Genomic DNA, 13,675 nt, shown 5'->3' with positions numbered 1-13,675 from the left:
AAGCCTTTAACCCTTTAAACTCAAGCTAAAAAGCATCTGTTGAATCTACTCTTTTAATAATGTAATTTCTCAGTGGATTTATTTGATATAAACAAGATGTGTACAAGATGTAAACTGAGTGATTCAGAGCGGTTTGGTGTGAAATGGTTTAGATTTCTTTACAGTGATGGTGATGGGAACCAGGGGTCACCATGACTACACCAAAAATACAGACATTTTATTCACTACCCAAAACCACCAGTGAGCCTACACGTGTCTTCTTTTATATGGAGCACTTATGACGGAAAAATAGTGGAAAATCTATTTTGTCTCACAAGACCCTGCATGCATCCCTCCATCATGAATGGATTAAAATAAATAGATCAGAAAGATGTTTAAGGCCAACATTTGTATCACAAAACTATTGTAAAACAAGTCCCAGGCAGTGTATATCTAACCATTTCATGTAATAACTTCCTATGAGGGAGCTTTAAGACTTGGACGTCTGGTTCCTATCACCAGTACTGTGAACATTTCTGATTTGGTAAGTTTCTCTAGAGCAGAGCATTTCATACCAAACCATTCTCAATGACCCTGTTTATATCTTTATTATTAAATGCAAATTTTGAAAAAATTTTCAACCCCCAACAACCCCCACCCCCCGGTGTGTACAACCCCAATTCCAATTAATTTGGGACATTGTGCAAAACATAAATAAAAACAGAATCCAATGATTTGCAAATCCTTTTCAACCTATAATTAATTGAATACACTACAAAGACGAGATATTTAATGTTCAAACGGAAAAAACTTTATTGTTTTTTGCAAATATTCACTCATTTTGAATTTGATGCCTGCAACACGTTCCAAAGAAGTTGGGACAGGAGCATGTTTGCCACTGTGTTACATCACCTTTCCTTTTCACAACACTCAATAAGTGTTTGGGAACTGAGGACACTAATTGTTGAAGCTTTGTAGGTGGAATTCTTTCCCATTCGTGCTTGATGTACAACTCCGGTTGCTCAACAGTTCGGGGTCTCCGTTGTCGTATTTTGCGCTTCATAATGCACCACACATTTTCAATGGGAGACAGGTCTGGACTGCAGGCAGGCCAGTCTAGTACCTGCACTCTTTTACTACGAAGCCACGCTGTTCTAACACGTGTAGAATGTGGCTTTGCATTGTCTTGCTGAAATAAGCAGGACGTCCCTGAAAAAGACGTTGCTTGGATGGCAGCATATGTTGCTCCAAAACCTGTATGTACCTTTCAGCATTAATGGTGCCTTCACAGATGTGCAAGTTACCCATGCCATGGGCACTAACACACCCCCCATACCATCAGAGATGCTCGCTTTCCAACTTTGCGCTGATAACAATCCAGACAGTCCTTTTCCTCTTCGGCATGGAGGACACGACATCCATGATTTCCAAAAACAATTTGAAATGTGGACTCCACTTTGCGTCAGTCCATCCCTGATGAGCTCTGGCCCAGCACTTCATTGGAATTGGGGTTGTACCAGATTAAATTGCCTAGCATTATATTCTTGTGTCACATCATATCACTTTGAATTGCTTGTGCTGAATCAAATGGCGTCACATTGCACTGAATCATGTCGTATCATGAATATCGAGATGTGCATCACAACAGCCTCAGTGACTGAGATGCACATCCCCAACACACACACACACACACACACACGCACACACCTGGAGAAGGTGTTCCTGGCGTAATGCATGATGCTGTCGAAGTCGTACACTTCTCCTAAAGAGTTCACCTCCCCTGGCTCCATCTTCAGGAAGTTATATTCCTGCCCTGAAACCCACAGAGCAGAACAGAAAAAAAATGAACAGCGTTTAAAGCTTTGACCAGCAGAATTAATTCTTGGAGCTACAAGGCTAATGTATCTAACAGTGGAAGCTAATTAGTGCACTAATTAGTATGGTGCTAATTGCACGTCTAAATTATCACACACTGACCTCCAACTGTGAAAAACTATAAACATTTTTAATGTAATTAGCTACACTAATTAACTTTAGTCCATGTTTCTAGATAACAGTGAGTCAATCAGTGTCAGAAACCTCATAATCAAGACTATTAGATACTGAAAGGTTTGAGGCGAGTGTTTGACGGCACCATTATAACTTAGCACCATGATGACTTTGAACCTTGCTAATTGACATGCTACATAGCTTGAATTGCATGTCAGCTGTGCAACTCCTGGGAAAAAACTTAAGAAGCAAACCTGTCTTGGACTATATTTATGGTAAAAATTGGGTAGATTCAGAGCTGGGCAACACTTCAAAAATCTAATATATGCAATGTTTCAAGAAATTTTCATGGTACATGATATGTCACAATATGTATTTTTTCAGATGTCTGATCAGTTGGAACAGAGAAAAAAGAGCTACAGCTACATTTTAAAAAAATACTATAAAACTGTGAACATAATGATTTTTTTCAGTATTTGGCACTAAATCCAGTTAAACAGGACTAATACTACTCTCTTTATAATGAAACGTAGACGTTCAGAGTTTACAAGTACTGGCAATATACAAGATATGTTCAGAAAAGCAGACTGTATTATACTGTGACAATTTATCATGATAATGATCTATGTTGCCATACAGCCCAGTCCTAGGTGGGTTTAATTTTTGTTAATATATATTTTAATTGAAAGGAACAGGTATTTTACATACATATAAGTGAAAAATGCTGCACTTTGTCATTTTGTCTTGCTTAGTCTGCAGCAAGAGTCTGTAGTTTTTCAAAGTATGATAACATAGGCTCCTAGATTGTATACAATTTTTTGGTTGACCCCCTAAGTGAATACTAAGAAGTCTCTGAGCTACTATGAAACTTTAGGTGGAATGCTGACTTCCAATTCATTAAAATCCTTATCCTTGCTAGGAGAGTTACAAAGGCCAAAGCATCCCTCTTTGTACTATTTATTGAAACACAGCTTGCTAGGACACTAAAAGTAGCTGTTTCCATTCTAGGCTTTATCGCCACACATCAGACGGGAACTTAAAAATGGCTGACTAAAAACATGTCAGATTAGCTCTGGCAGAACAGAAATGGTCACACGTATCACAAACGTTAGGTTATCAATTTAGTTTTACTGTAATGGATATGTTGGAGAACGTTAAACTAAACTAAGCCATTAGGGGTGTACTTTGTACACTTCTGGTGCCGGTCCCAAGCCCGGATAAATGGTGAGGGTTGCGTCAGGAAGGGCATCCGGCGTAAAACTTGTGCCAAAACTATCATGCGGATCACGAATATGATTGCCATACCGGATCAATGTAAAGAGAGTGTCAGACAGGATCATGAGCCTGAAGTTGGAGGTTGATGGTGTGATTTTGAATGTGGTCAGTTCATATGCACCACAGGTTGATTGTCAGTTAGAGGAGAAAGAGGAATTTTGGAGTAAGATGGATGAAGTGGTAGATGGTGTCGCTAGAGAGGAGAGATTAGTGATTGGTGCAGACTTCAATGGACATGTTGGTGAAGGGAACAGAGGGGATGAAGAGGTGCTGGGTATGTATGGTGTGAAAGACAGAAATGGGGAAGGTCAGATGGTTGTAGATTTTGCAAAGAGAATGGAAATGGCTGTGGTGAACACGTATTTTCAGAAGAGGGAAGAACATAGGGTGACATACAAGAGTGGAGGGAGGTGCACACAGGTGGATTATATCCTTAGCAGGAGATGCCACCTAAAGGAGATTGGAGATTGTAAAGTGGTGCCAGGGGAAAGTGTAGCAAGGCAGCATAGGGTGGTTGTCTGTAGAATGAGATTAGAAACAAAGAAGAGGAAGAGAGTGAAGACAGAGCCAAAGATTAGATGGTGGAAACTGAAGGAGGAGGATGGTTGCAGGCATTTCAGGGAAAAATTGCAACAGGCCCTTGGGGGCAGTGAGGAGCTATCTGAGGACTGGGAAACTACAGCTAAGGTGGTGAGAGAAACTGGCAAGAATGTGTTGGGTGTTTCGTCTGGTCAGAGGAAAGAAGACAAGGAAAGTTGGTGGTGGAATGAGGAGGTCCAGGAGAGTATTCAGAAGAAGAAGGCAGCTAAGAAAAAGTGGGATAATCAGAGAGATTAAGGAAGAAGGCAGGAGTACTGTGAGGCTAGTCGCATAGCGAAAAGAATGGTGGCAAAGGCAAAGGCTCAGGCCTATGATGAGCTGTATGAGAGGCTGGACAGTAAAGAAGGAGTAAAGGACTTGTATCGTTTGGCTAAACAGATCTGGAAAGGATGTACAGCAGGTTAAAGGACAGAGAGGGAAATGTACTAGTGAGTGAACAGAGAGTGTTGAGTAGATGGAAGGAGTACTTTGAAGAACTAATGAATGAGGAAAACGAGAGAGAGCGGAGGACAACGGGGGGAGAGATAGTGGATCAGGAAGTGCAGAGAATTAGTACGGTGGAAGTGAGGGCAGCTTTAAAAAGGATGAAGAATGGAAAGGCAGTTGGTCCAGATGACATACCTGTGGAGGTATGGAGATGTTTAGGAGAGAAGGCAGTGGACTTTTTAACCAGGTTGTTTAACAAAATCCTGGAGAGTGAGAGGATGCCTGATGAGTGGAGAATTAGTGTACTGGTCCCCATTTTTAAGAACAAGGGTGGTGTGCAGAGCTGCAGTAACTACAGAGGTATAAAGTTGATGAGCCACACCATGAAGGTATGGGAAAGCGTTGTTGAAGCAAGGCTAAGGCGAGAGGTTCAGATCAGTGAGCAGCAGTTTGGTTTCATGCCCAGAAAGAGTACCACAGATGCAATTTTTGCGTTGAGTGTTGGTAGAGAAGTACAGAGAAGGTCAGAAGGAGCTGCATTGTGTCTTTGTGGATCTAGAGAAGGCATATGATAGGGTGCCAAGAGAAGAACTGTGATACTGTATGAGGAAGTCAGGTGTAGCTGAAAAGTATGTTAGGGTGGTGCAGGACATGTATGAGGATAGTGAGACAGTGGTGAGGTATGCAGTTGGAGTGACAAATGGTTTCAAGGTAAAGGTAGTGTTATGTCAGGGATCAGCTTTGAGCCCCTTCTTGTTTGCAATGGTGATGGACAGGTTGACAGATGAGGTCAGGCAGGAGGCTCCATGGACCATGATGTTTGCACATGACATTGTAATCTGTGGTGAGAGTAGAGAGCAGGTGGAAGAGAATCTGGAGAGGTGGAGGTTTGCACTGGAGAGGAGAGGAATGAAGGTCAGTAGAGATAAGACGGAATACATGTGTGTGAATGAGAGGGAGGCAGGTGGAAAGGTGAAGATGCAAGGAGTAGAGTTCGTAAAGGTGGATGACTTCAAATATCTTGGGTCAACCATCCAGAGCAATGGACAGTGTAGAAAAGAGGTGAAGAAGAGGGTGCAGGCAGGATGGAGTGGGTGGAGACGTGTGTCAGGGCTGATGTGTGACAGAAGGATAGCAGCAAGAGTTAAAGGGCAGGTTTACAAGACAGTAGTACGTCCTGCTATCACGTATGGTTTGGAGACTGTGGCTCTGTCTAAAAGACAGGAGGCTGAGCTGGAGGTGGCGGAGATGAAGATGCTGAGATTTTCATTGGAAGTGACAAGGATGGACAAGATTAGAAATGAGCAGATGAGAGGGACAGTGAAGGTGGAGCAGTTTGGAGATAAAGCCAGAGAGGCCAGGTTGAGATGGTTTGGACATGTGTTGAGGAGGAATAGTGGATATATTGGTCAAAGAATGTTGGAGATGGAGCTGCCGGGTAGAAGGAGAAGAGGTAGACCTCAGAGAAGGTTTATGGATGTAGTTAGGGTGGACATGGAAATGGTTGGTGTGAAAGTAGAGGAGGCAATGGATAGGGCAAGATGGAGGCAGATGATCTGCTGTGGCAACCCCTAAAAGGAGCGGCCGAAAGAAGAAGAAGAAGAAGAAGAAGATTCACTCTTAAAAAAAATGTATTTTATATGCTGAAAAATTGCCAAATGTGTGTAATATTTCGACTATGTCAATATTATTTTCCTTTTATACCGAGCTATCACTTTAAAAGTTTTATTGTTGCCTACAACACAAACAAGTGAACAGCTGAAGATTCAGAGGAACTCAAGAGCTATTGTGACACTTTGGAAACTGTAATTATCTTCCTTAAAAAAAAAAACCCTCTAAATACAGACAGGAAAAAAACTCCATGCACTCAACACAGTATCCTGCAGTTTTCTTCTCTTTTTTCAGGATTTTGACTCTGAATACTTTTTTTTCAACATTGTTATTCAAGGCCACTTTCCACCCACAGTACAGCTTAAAATCTTTTCAAACTACTGTTCTCCATTTTCTCTGCCACTTTTAAATGAAGTGATTAAAAACTCATGTTCAGGTTTAATTCATCATAAATAATCAGATAAATCAGCTCTGTGCTGAGGCCCCATGTTTGTTGTGTGTATCATCTGAGGTTTCCTTTCCAAACTGTCCTTAAAGGTCCCATGTCACGAAAGTTCGATGTATTATGTTAAAGTCATTACATTTACAAAACGCTGTACAGTCTCTAGTACACACCATCCAAACATAGAAACTAAAAAAAAAAAAAACCACGTTCTAAATTCATCATTTTTGTGACATCAAGACAACCCACACATTTAGATATATCTGCCTATTTAGCCTTCAGCCCTCAGTAACACTGAAGTTGGAAGGAATGTTTTAGCATGAACTCCTTTTTGAATGAGGCAAAACCAATCAGAACAGGCCTTATTGACATATCAGTCTTACAGGCACAGTAAAAAAAAAAAGAAAAAAAAAAGACTAATTGTACAAGACAAACATGTTGGAAAATTTTCATGTACAACCCCAAATACAATGAAGTTGGGACGTTGTGTAAAACATAAATAAAAACAGAATACAATGATTTGCAAATCCTTTTCAACCTGTATTCAATTAAATTCGCTACAAAGACAAGATATTTAAATGTTCAAACAGATAAACCTTTCTCTGGGCCCAAGCTCATCTGAGATGGACTGACGCAAAGTGGAAAAGTGTCCTGTGGTCTGACGAGTCCACATTTCAAATTGTTTTTGGAAATCATGGACATTGTACCCTCTGGGCCGAAGAGGAAAAGGACTGTCTGGATTGTTGTCAGTGCAAAGTTCAAAAGCCAGCATCTCTGATGGTATGGGGGTGTGTTAGTGCCCATGGCATGGGTAACTTGCACATCTGTGAAGGCACCATTAATGCTGAAAGGTACATACACGTTTTGGAGCAACATATGCTGCCATCCAAGCAGCGTCTTTCTCAGGGACATCCTGCTTATTTCAGCAAGACAATGCAAAGCCACATTCTCATAAAGCCACATTCTCACATTCTCATTCACGTGTTACAACAGCATGGCTTCGTAGTAAAAGAGTGCGGGTACTAGACTGGCCTGCCTGCAGTCCAGACCTGTCTCCCATTGAAAATGTGTGGCGCATTATGAAGCGCAACTGTATGAAGCTGTTGAGCAACGCAAGTTGTACATCAAGCAATAATGGGAAAGAATTCCACCTACAAAGCTTCAACAATTAGTGTCCTCAGGTCCCAAACACTTATTGAGTGTTGTGAAAAGGAAAGGTGATGTAACACAGTGGTAAACATGCCCCTGTCCCAACTTCTTTGGAATGTGTTGCAGGCATCAAATTCAAAATGAGTGAATATTTGCAAAAAACAATAAAGTTTATCCGTTTGAACATTAAATATCTCGTCTTTGTAATGGATTCAATTGAATATAGGTTGAAAAGGATTTGCAAATCATCGTATTCTGTTTTTTATTTTATGTTTTACACAACGTCCCAACTTCACTGGAATTGGGGTTGTAAAATGAACTATGAAATTTTTTTGGTACAGACACTCAAACAAATGTTATAAAAGAAAAAAAATACAAGAACAATGTAGGATACGGGCACCTTAAAGCAGTAAATTAACCTGATCAGACTTCAATATGACAAGTTGCAAACAAACATGATAATTCATATTAAAAACTATTTAAAGATAGCTGTTTACACACAGTGTATGATGTGGGTTTCACAGATGTCATGGTACAGGTTAGTGATGGACAGGTATAGGTGGTAGAGGTGTGCGTGACAGACAGGTACATGTGTGTGACGGACAGGCACAGGTGTGTGATGTACATCAGCCACCTGTTGCTGTACATTAACAGGAGTGTGATGTATAGTAACAGGTGTGTGATTGAGAGGCAAAGTTGTGTGATGTACACAAACAGGTTTGTGATTTTCAGATACAGATATGGAAGATTTTTTTTTTGTGTAAGCTCATCTGCATTTGACCAGTTTAACACTAGACTCATCAGCTTTCATAAGACTTGTTCAAGTTAAAAGAAATAAATGCTGACGATTGGTCAAATATTTGTAGTTGGTGGTGTCCTGGTCTGGCAGCTGGATGGCGTTGGCTTGTTTTTTTTTTTTTTTATGGACAGCCTTAAGTGTTCCCCTAGACATATGAGGTTGTAACAGGTGTGTGATGGCCAGGTACAGGTGGTAGAGGTGTGTGTGATGGTCAGGTACAGGTGTGTGATGGACAGATGCGTATTTGTTACCTGGTTGGATGTTCTCTCTGATGATGCTGACATGTCCGTCTCGGTCAGGTCTTGTGTGTTCATGCCAGAAGCCGATCACGTGACCCAGCTCATGCACCACAATGCCAAATTTGTCACAGTTTTTGCCAATGGAGATTGCCTGAGGACCTCCGCCACGACGCCCCACATATGAACAACAGCTACAGAGACAGACAGAGTACACACTTAGCGTAATATCATAATGAGTGGTATTAAGGCTAAAGTGTTCATAAAATACTACCATTGATAATCATTAACCACACTAATTTTTAATACCTTTATCACATTATTTTAACTCAATTTGAATATTAAAATCAATTTTAGATTCAGGCTGTTGCTAAGATGCTGTAACTGGAGGGACAAATACATATACAGATACATATAACACTGCATATATAACACTGTATATTTTATATTGTATGTCTCATATTTTATATTACATATTTCACATTTCACTTATACACACATGTATATAACAGTTATATTTATGCACTGGTCACTGTTACCACCGCACTTTATGTAAATAATGTTATATATTGCACTTCTGGTTAGATGCTAACTACATTTCATTGGCCCTGTACTTGTACTCTGCACAATGACAATAAAGTTGAATCTAATCTAATCTAATCTAATCTAAAAAAAATGTGTTTGATCTCACCCGCATGGCCTGTAGGTGAATACGATGTAGCTCTCCTCAGCCACTCTCTCCGTGAAAGTGACACAGGTGTTTTTTTCCCAGTGACGCATCGCCTGCTTAAAGATCGCCCTTTGGCTGCCTGGAGGAGGACAATTGAAGTGATAGTTCAGCAAAAAATCTAATATACAATATTGTACACAGTCCCCCGACCACCTCTCTGTTTAAGTGTTCAGTGTGTCACTCTCAGCTTCCATTCTTTTCAAGAAACTCACAAATACATTGTCATATTGAGCTCTGGACTCTGCTGTATGCTGATTAGGAGGGGCTTAACTGCTACAGGCCGAATAGGTGGAGATAAACTGCTACAGGCCGAATGGGACCAAATTGCTGTAGGCTAAATAGGCAGGGATAAACTGCTGTAGAATGAATGGGTGGAGCTAAACCCATCCATCCATCCATTTTCTAAGCCGCTTCTCCGTCAGGGTCACGGGGGGGTGCTGGAGCCTATCCCAGCAGTCTTCGGGCGGAAGGCAGGATACACCCTGGACAGGTCGCCAGTCCATCGTAGGGCAGACAGACACAGACAGTCACTCACACACCCAGGGGCAACGTAGCATGTCCAATTGGCCTGACTGCATGTCTTTGGACTGTGGGAGGAAACCGGAGAACCCGGAGGAAACCCACGCAGACACGGGGAGAACATGCAAACTCGACACATAGAGGACCCAGCCCGGGGAATCGAACCCAGGCCCTCCTTGCTGTGAGGCGACAGCGCTACCCACCACACCACCGTGCTGCCCTGGAGCTAAACCACTGTATGCTAAATCTTTCTTCTTCTTTCGGCTGCTCCCTTTAGGGGTCACCACAGCGGATCATCTGCCTCCATCTTGCCCTATCCATTGCCTCCTCTACTTTCACACCAACCATCTCCATGTCCACCTTCACTACATCCATAAACCTTCTCTGAGGTCTACCTCTTCTCCTTCTACCTGGCAAATCTCCAACATTCTTTGCCCAATATATCCACTATTCCCCCTCAACACATGTCCAAACCATCTCAACCTGGCCTCTCTGGCTTTATCTCCACACTGTATGCTAAATAGGTGGGGCCAAACCACTGGAGGGTAAATGGGTGGGGCTAAACTGCTGTAGGCCGAATGAAAGGGGCTAAACTGCTGTAGGTCGAATGAGCGGGGCTAAACTGCTGCTGTAGACTACATAGACAGAGCTTAACTGCTGAAGGCTAAATGGGTGGGCCTTTTAAAAAAAATTTATTATTATTTTACTAAAAACTATCATTCCAAACTTTTGATTGCCAACATATGAAGATAAGTTGTTTTTTGTGACCTAACAAAAACAGTAAATATAAATCATGCTTTTTGTATTTTCTATATAGTGGAATGAAAAGTACGTTTTGAAACTTTAAGTGTTTACATACTACATCACAACGGTGGGTGATGTACTGCTTCATTCGGTGTACTGGCTGAAGTTCTTTTTAAGGTATAATTTGTGTCATTACTGTTATTCCAGTATGCAAATAATATATAGTGACATTCAAACAGTGCAGAACATGCTCATCTGTCTTGCAGTGAGCTGCAGTCTGAGCTCAGTTAGTCCAGGTTATTGTTAAAAGGAGTGACATCAGACTATAATGAATTAATGCAGAAAAGAGAGCAGTAGGAAAAGCCAGTCTCTTGGGGTTAGCCTTTGGTCTAGCACTGACACTAGCTGGTGTTCTGATAAATTGTCAAAAAGACCTGCTGTAAGATCATATTTATAGGTAACTACATAAGATATTCTGATATCTTCAATTTTCTAGATTTAAATCTACGAAGCTGAAGTCAGCTTTCATTCGCCAGCTTTTCGTTCAAATTTTCCTGTTCAATCTTAAATGGCGCTGCCTCAAGGACCAATATACAACTGCTGCACCATTTAAGGTGGAACTGGAAAAGCTGAACCAGAAGCTGGTGAATTTTCTAATTAGAAAATGTTACCAGCATTAAAAGAATACTTAGGATATTTTGAGAGCCTAAATCAGCTCATCAGGGGGAAGCAGCAAAATTAATTTGAGTCTGTACTGAATTAAACACACAAGACATTCGCTGCACTCAGAGAAGCCGCTGTGTGCTTTACATACACTTTCCTTTATCTCATTAGGGCCAAAAAGGAACACTGACATCTGTCTGTCTGTCTGTGTATGTATAAAGTTCATTTCTTTTTTTCTATTTCACTCAATAAAAAAACATTCAGATTTACTTCAGTTGTTAAATATGGTTCTAATTAAACGTGAAGGAACATCCAAAATAATACGCCACTGTTAATCTAAGCCATTAACATTAATTATATATTGATATAAATTTTTGCCCACACCACTCACTGCTAATGCATCAAACATTTATTTTTAAAAAGCCAGAAATGTTCTGTTTTCCAATTTTTGGGTCCTTTAACTGAAATAAGTCTAAACTGCTGTGTGGAGTATGTGGAAGTGATGTGACGGCAAGGCAAGGCAAGTCTATTTACATAGCACCTTTAAAACACGACACAAATGAGAAAATTCTGAGTCAGAGTTGTTTAAAAAGTAAAGTATGCACAAAGAGGAAAACAATGAAAAACAACACTAAAAACATTAAAACATAATCAAAACAATATATTTAAAAGAGAAAATCATGAAATTAAAAATAAAATAGAAATTCAATTAGCATAGCTAAATAATCAAATTAAAAACAAAGTTAGATTGGGACTGAAACACAGACAGTGTTTAAACTGAGCTGAAAGCTAGTCAAATAGAAATGTTTTCAGGCTGGATTTGAAAGTGTCCAGTGTCAGGCTTTTCTAATGCTCTGAGTCAACTGGATCCATTTAAGAGCAGCATGCTGCTTCTCCATGTTTAGTCTTCGTTTTCAGCAGGACTGACTGACTAGTTCCTAATGATCTAAGAGTTCTGCTCAGTTCAGATCATATCAGAAAAATATGCTGCTCCTGTGCTATTAAGACATTTACAGAGTAGTGACAGCACCTTAACATCTATTCTGGAACAGATTGGCAGCCAATGTAAGGATTTAACAATTCTTTTACTCCTAGTGAGACTCTGGCAGCTGCCTTTTGAAACATCTGAACCCGTTTGTCTTTTTTGAGGGTCCAATTAGGAGACCATTACAGTCATCAATCCTGCTAGAAATAAAGGTGCTGAGTTTCTCCAGGTCTGCTTTAGTCAGAAAATCTCTGATTTTGTTAAACTCTTAAGGTGAGAAAAAGCTGATTTAGTAGCTGCTTTGACACAGGATCAGAGACCATTAGTACACCAATGTTACATACTAGTTCTTTAGATTCTAGGGCTCTTGGATCCAGATAGGCAGTTAGTCTTTGTCTTTCATTGCTATTCCCAAATAATCTCCGTTTTATCTTTATCCAACTACAGAAAGTTTTGTTCCATCCAGTTACTGATGTGCTCAAGGCACTTACAGAGTGAATCAAAGGGACCGTAGTTGTTTGGGGAGAGGGCCAAATAGTAGTATCATCTATATTACTATGGTATAGTCTAGTATAGATTTTCCATAGTCTTGTAGTATTCGGCCAAGAGGCAGCATGTATAAATTGAACAAGAATGGCCCAAGAATTTAACCCTAGGGAACACCACAGGTCATCAGCACTCTCTCAACTATGAGAATTTTATGCTCAGTGGTATCAAAGGTAACAATGACATGGTGCAGTAATAGAACAGATTTTTTCCAGAGTCTGTATTTAAAGGAATGTCATCAATAATATTACTTAGAGCCGTTTCAGTAGCATGATTAGGCCGAAAACCTGACTGAAATTTGTCTAGATAACTATTTAAGGACAGAAATGGTGATGAGGTCTCACCGCTGAAGTTTCCGCTGATGACGTACGGGATGACTCCATCAGGCCACACCCTCTCTGGCCGAGCAGTGGCCGCTCTCCTCTTGCGGGAAAGATCTGCTTTGTCCCAGAACGATCCATTCCCTGTGCTGCCGTTAGGCAGAACTTCAGCCTCTCTGATCCGATACGCTAATGAGGAGTTCGCTAGAATGGGAGAGAAAATTTTCATACCTACTGCTGTGAGGTCAGACAAGCTTTACAGGACATGGGTAAAAATCCCATTCAGCCTAATTAGAAACTGCATAACACTCAGTTTATATCACAATACCTACATGTAACGCACCTTTCCCTTTAAAATGATCATTTAAAGTTACACACTGGTAATCAGGACGGGGCCCTGGGCTTGGTAAATATGCTACTTTAGCTTTAACATCTTCCTGCTGAGCTTGCCCTAATTTCTGTGTGTTACTGACAAATGTGTCCTAAACAGATTAATAGACACAATCAGTTAGACTAAAGCATCAATTAGGATTTCACACATTCATTTTAAAATGTTCCAGCGTGGACATATTTATGATATTTCCTTGAAAAACAAAATATTATTTTGAAAGTTTAGTTAAAGCTCTTTCCTTGAAAAACAAAATATTTCGTTCTCTGATTAT

The 13,675-nt window shown here is 40.5% G+C and overlaps 1 protein-coding gene across 3 annotated transcripts in view; it reads right to left on the bottom strand.

The window, feature by feature from the left end:
• The window catches only part of bmp1b (bone morphogenetic protein 1b), a 67,549-nt gene that overhangs the window by 40,192 nt on the left and 13,682 nt on the right, over positions 1-13,675 (bottom strand). For all 3 annotated transcript variants that reach the window (XM_017718899.2, XM_037547665.1, XM_037547664.1), the window contains exons 3-6: positions 13,038-13,217; positions 9,198-9,315; positions 8,522-8,700; positions 1,687-1,792 (exon numbers count right to left, since the gene is read on the bottom strand). In XM_017718899.2, coding sequence (XP_017574388.1) covers positions 1,687-1,792; positions 8,522-8,700; positions 9,198-9,315; positions 13,038-13,217 — 583 coding nt within the window. The remainder of the gene's footprint in view (positions 1-1,686; positions 1,793-8,521; positions 8,701-9,197; positions 9,316-13,037; positions 13,218-13,675) is intronic.

The sequence above is a fragment of the Pygocentrus nattereri genome, chromosome 18 (genome assembly GCF_015220715.1).
Source record: "Pygocentrus nattereri isolate fPygNat1 chromosome 18, fPygNat1.pri, whole genome shotgun sequence".
In the NCBI taxonomy this organism is placed as follows: Eukaryota; Metazoa; Chordata; class Actinopteri; order Characiformes; family Serrasalmidae; genus Pygocentrus; species Pygocentrus nattereri.
This window is presented reverse-complemented; position numbering and strand designations above follow the sequence as displayed.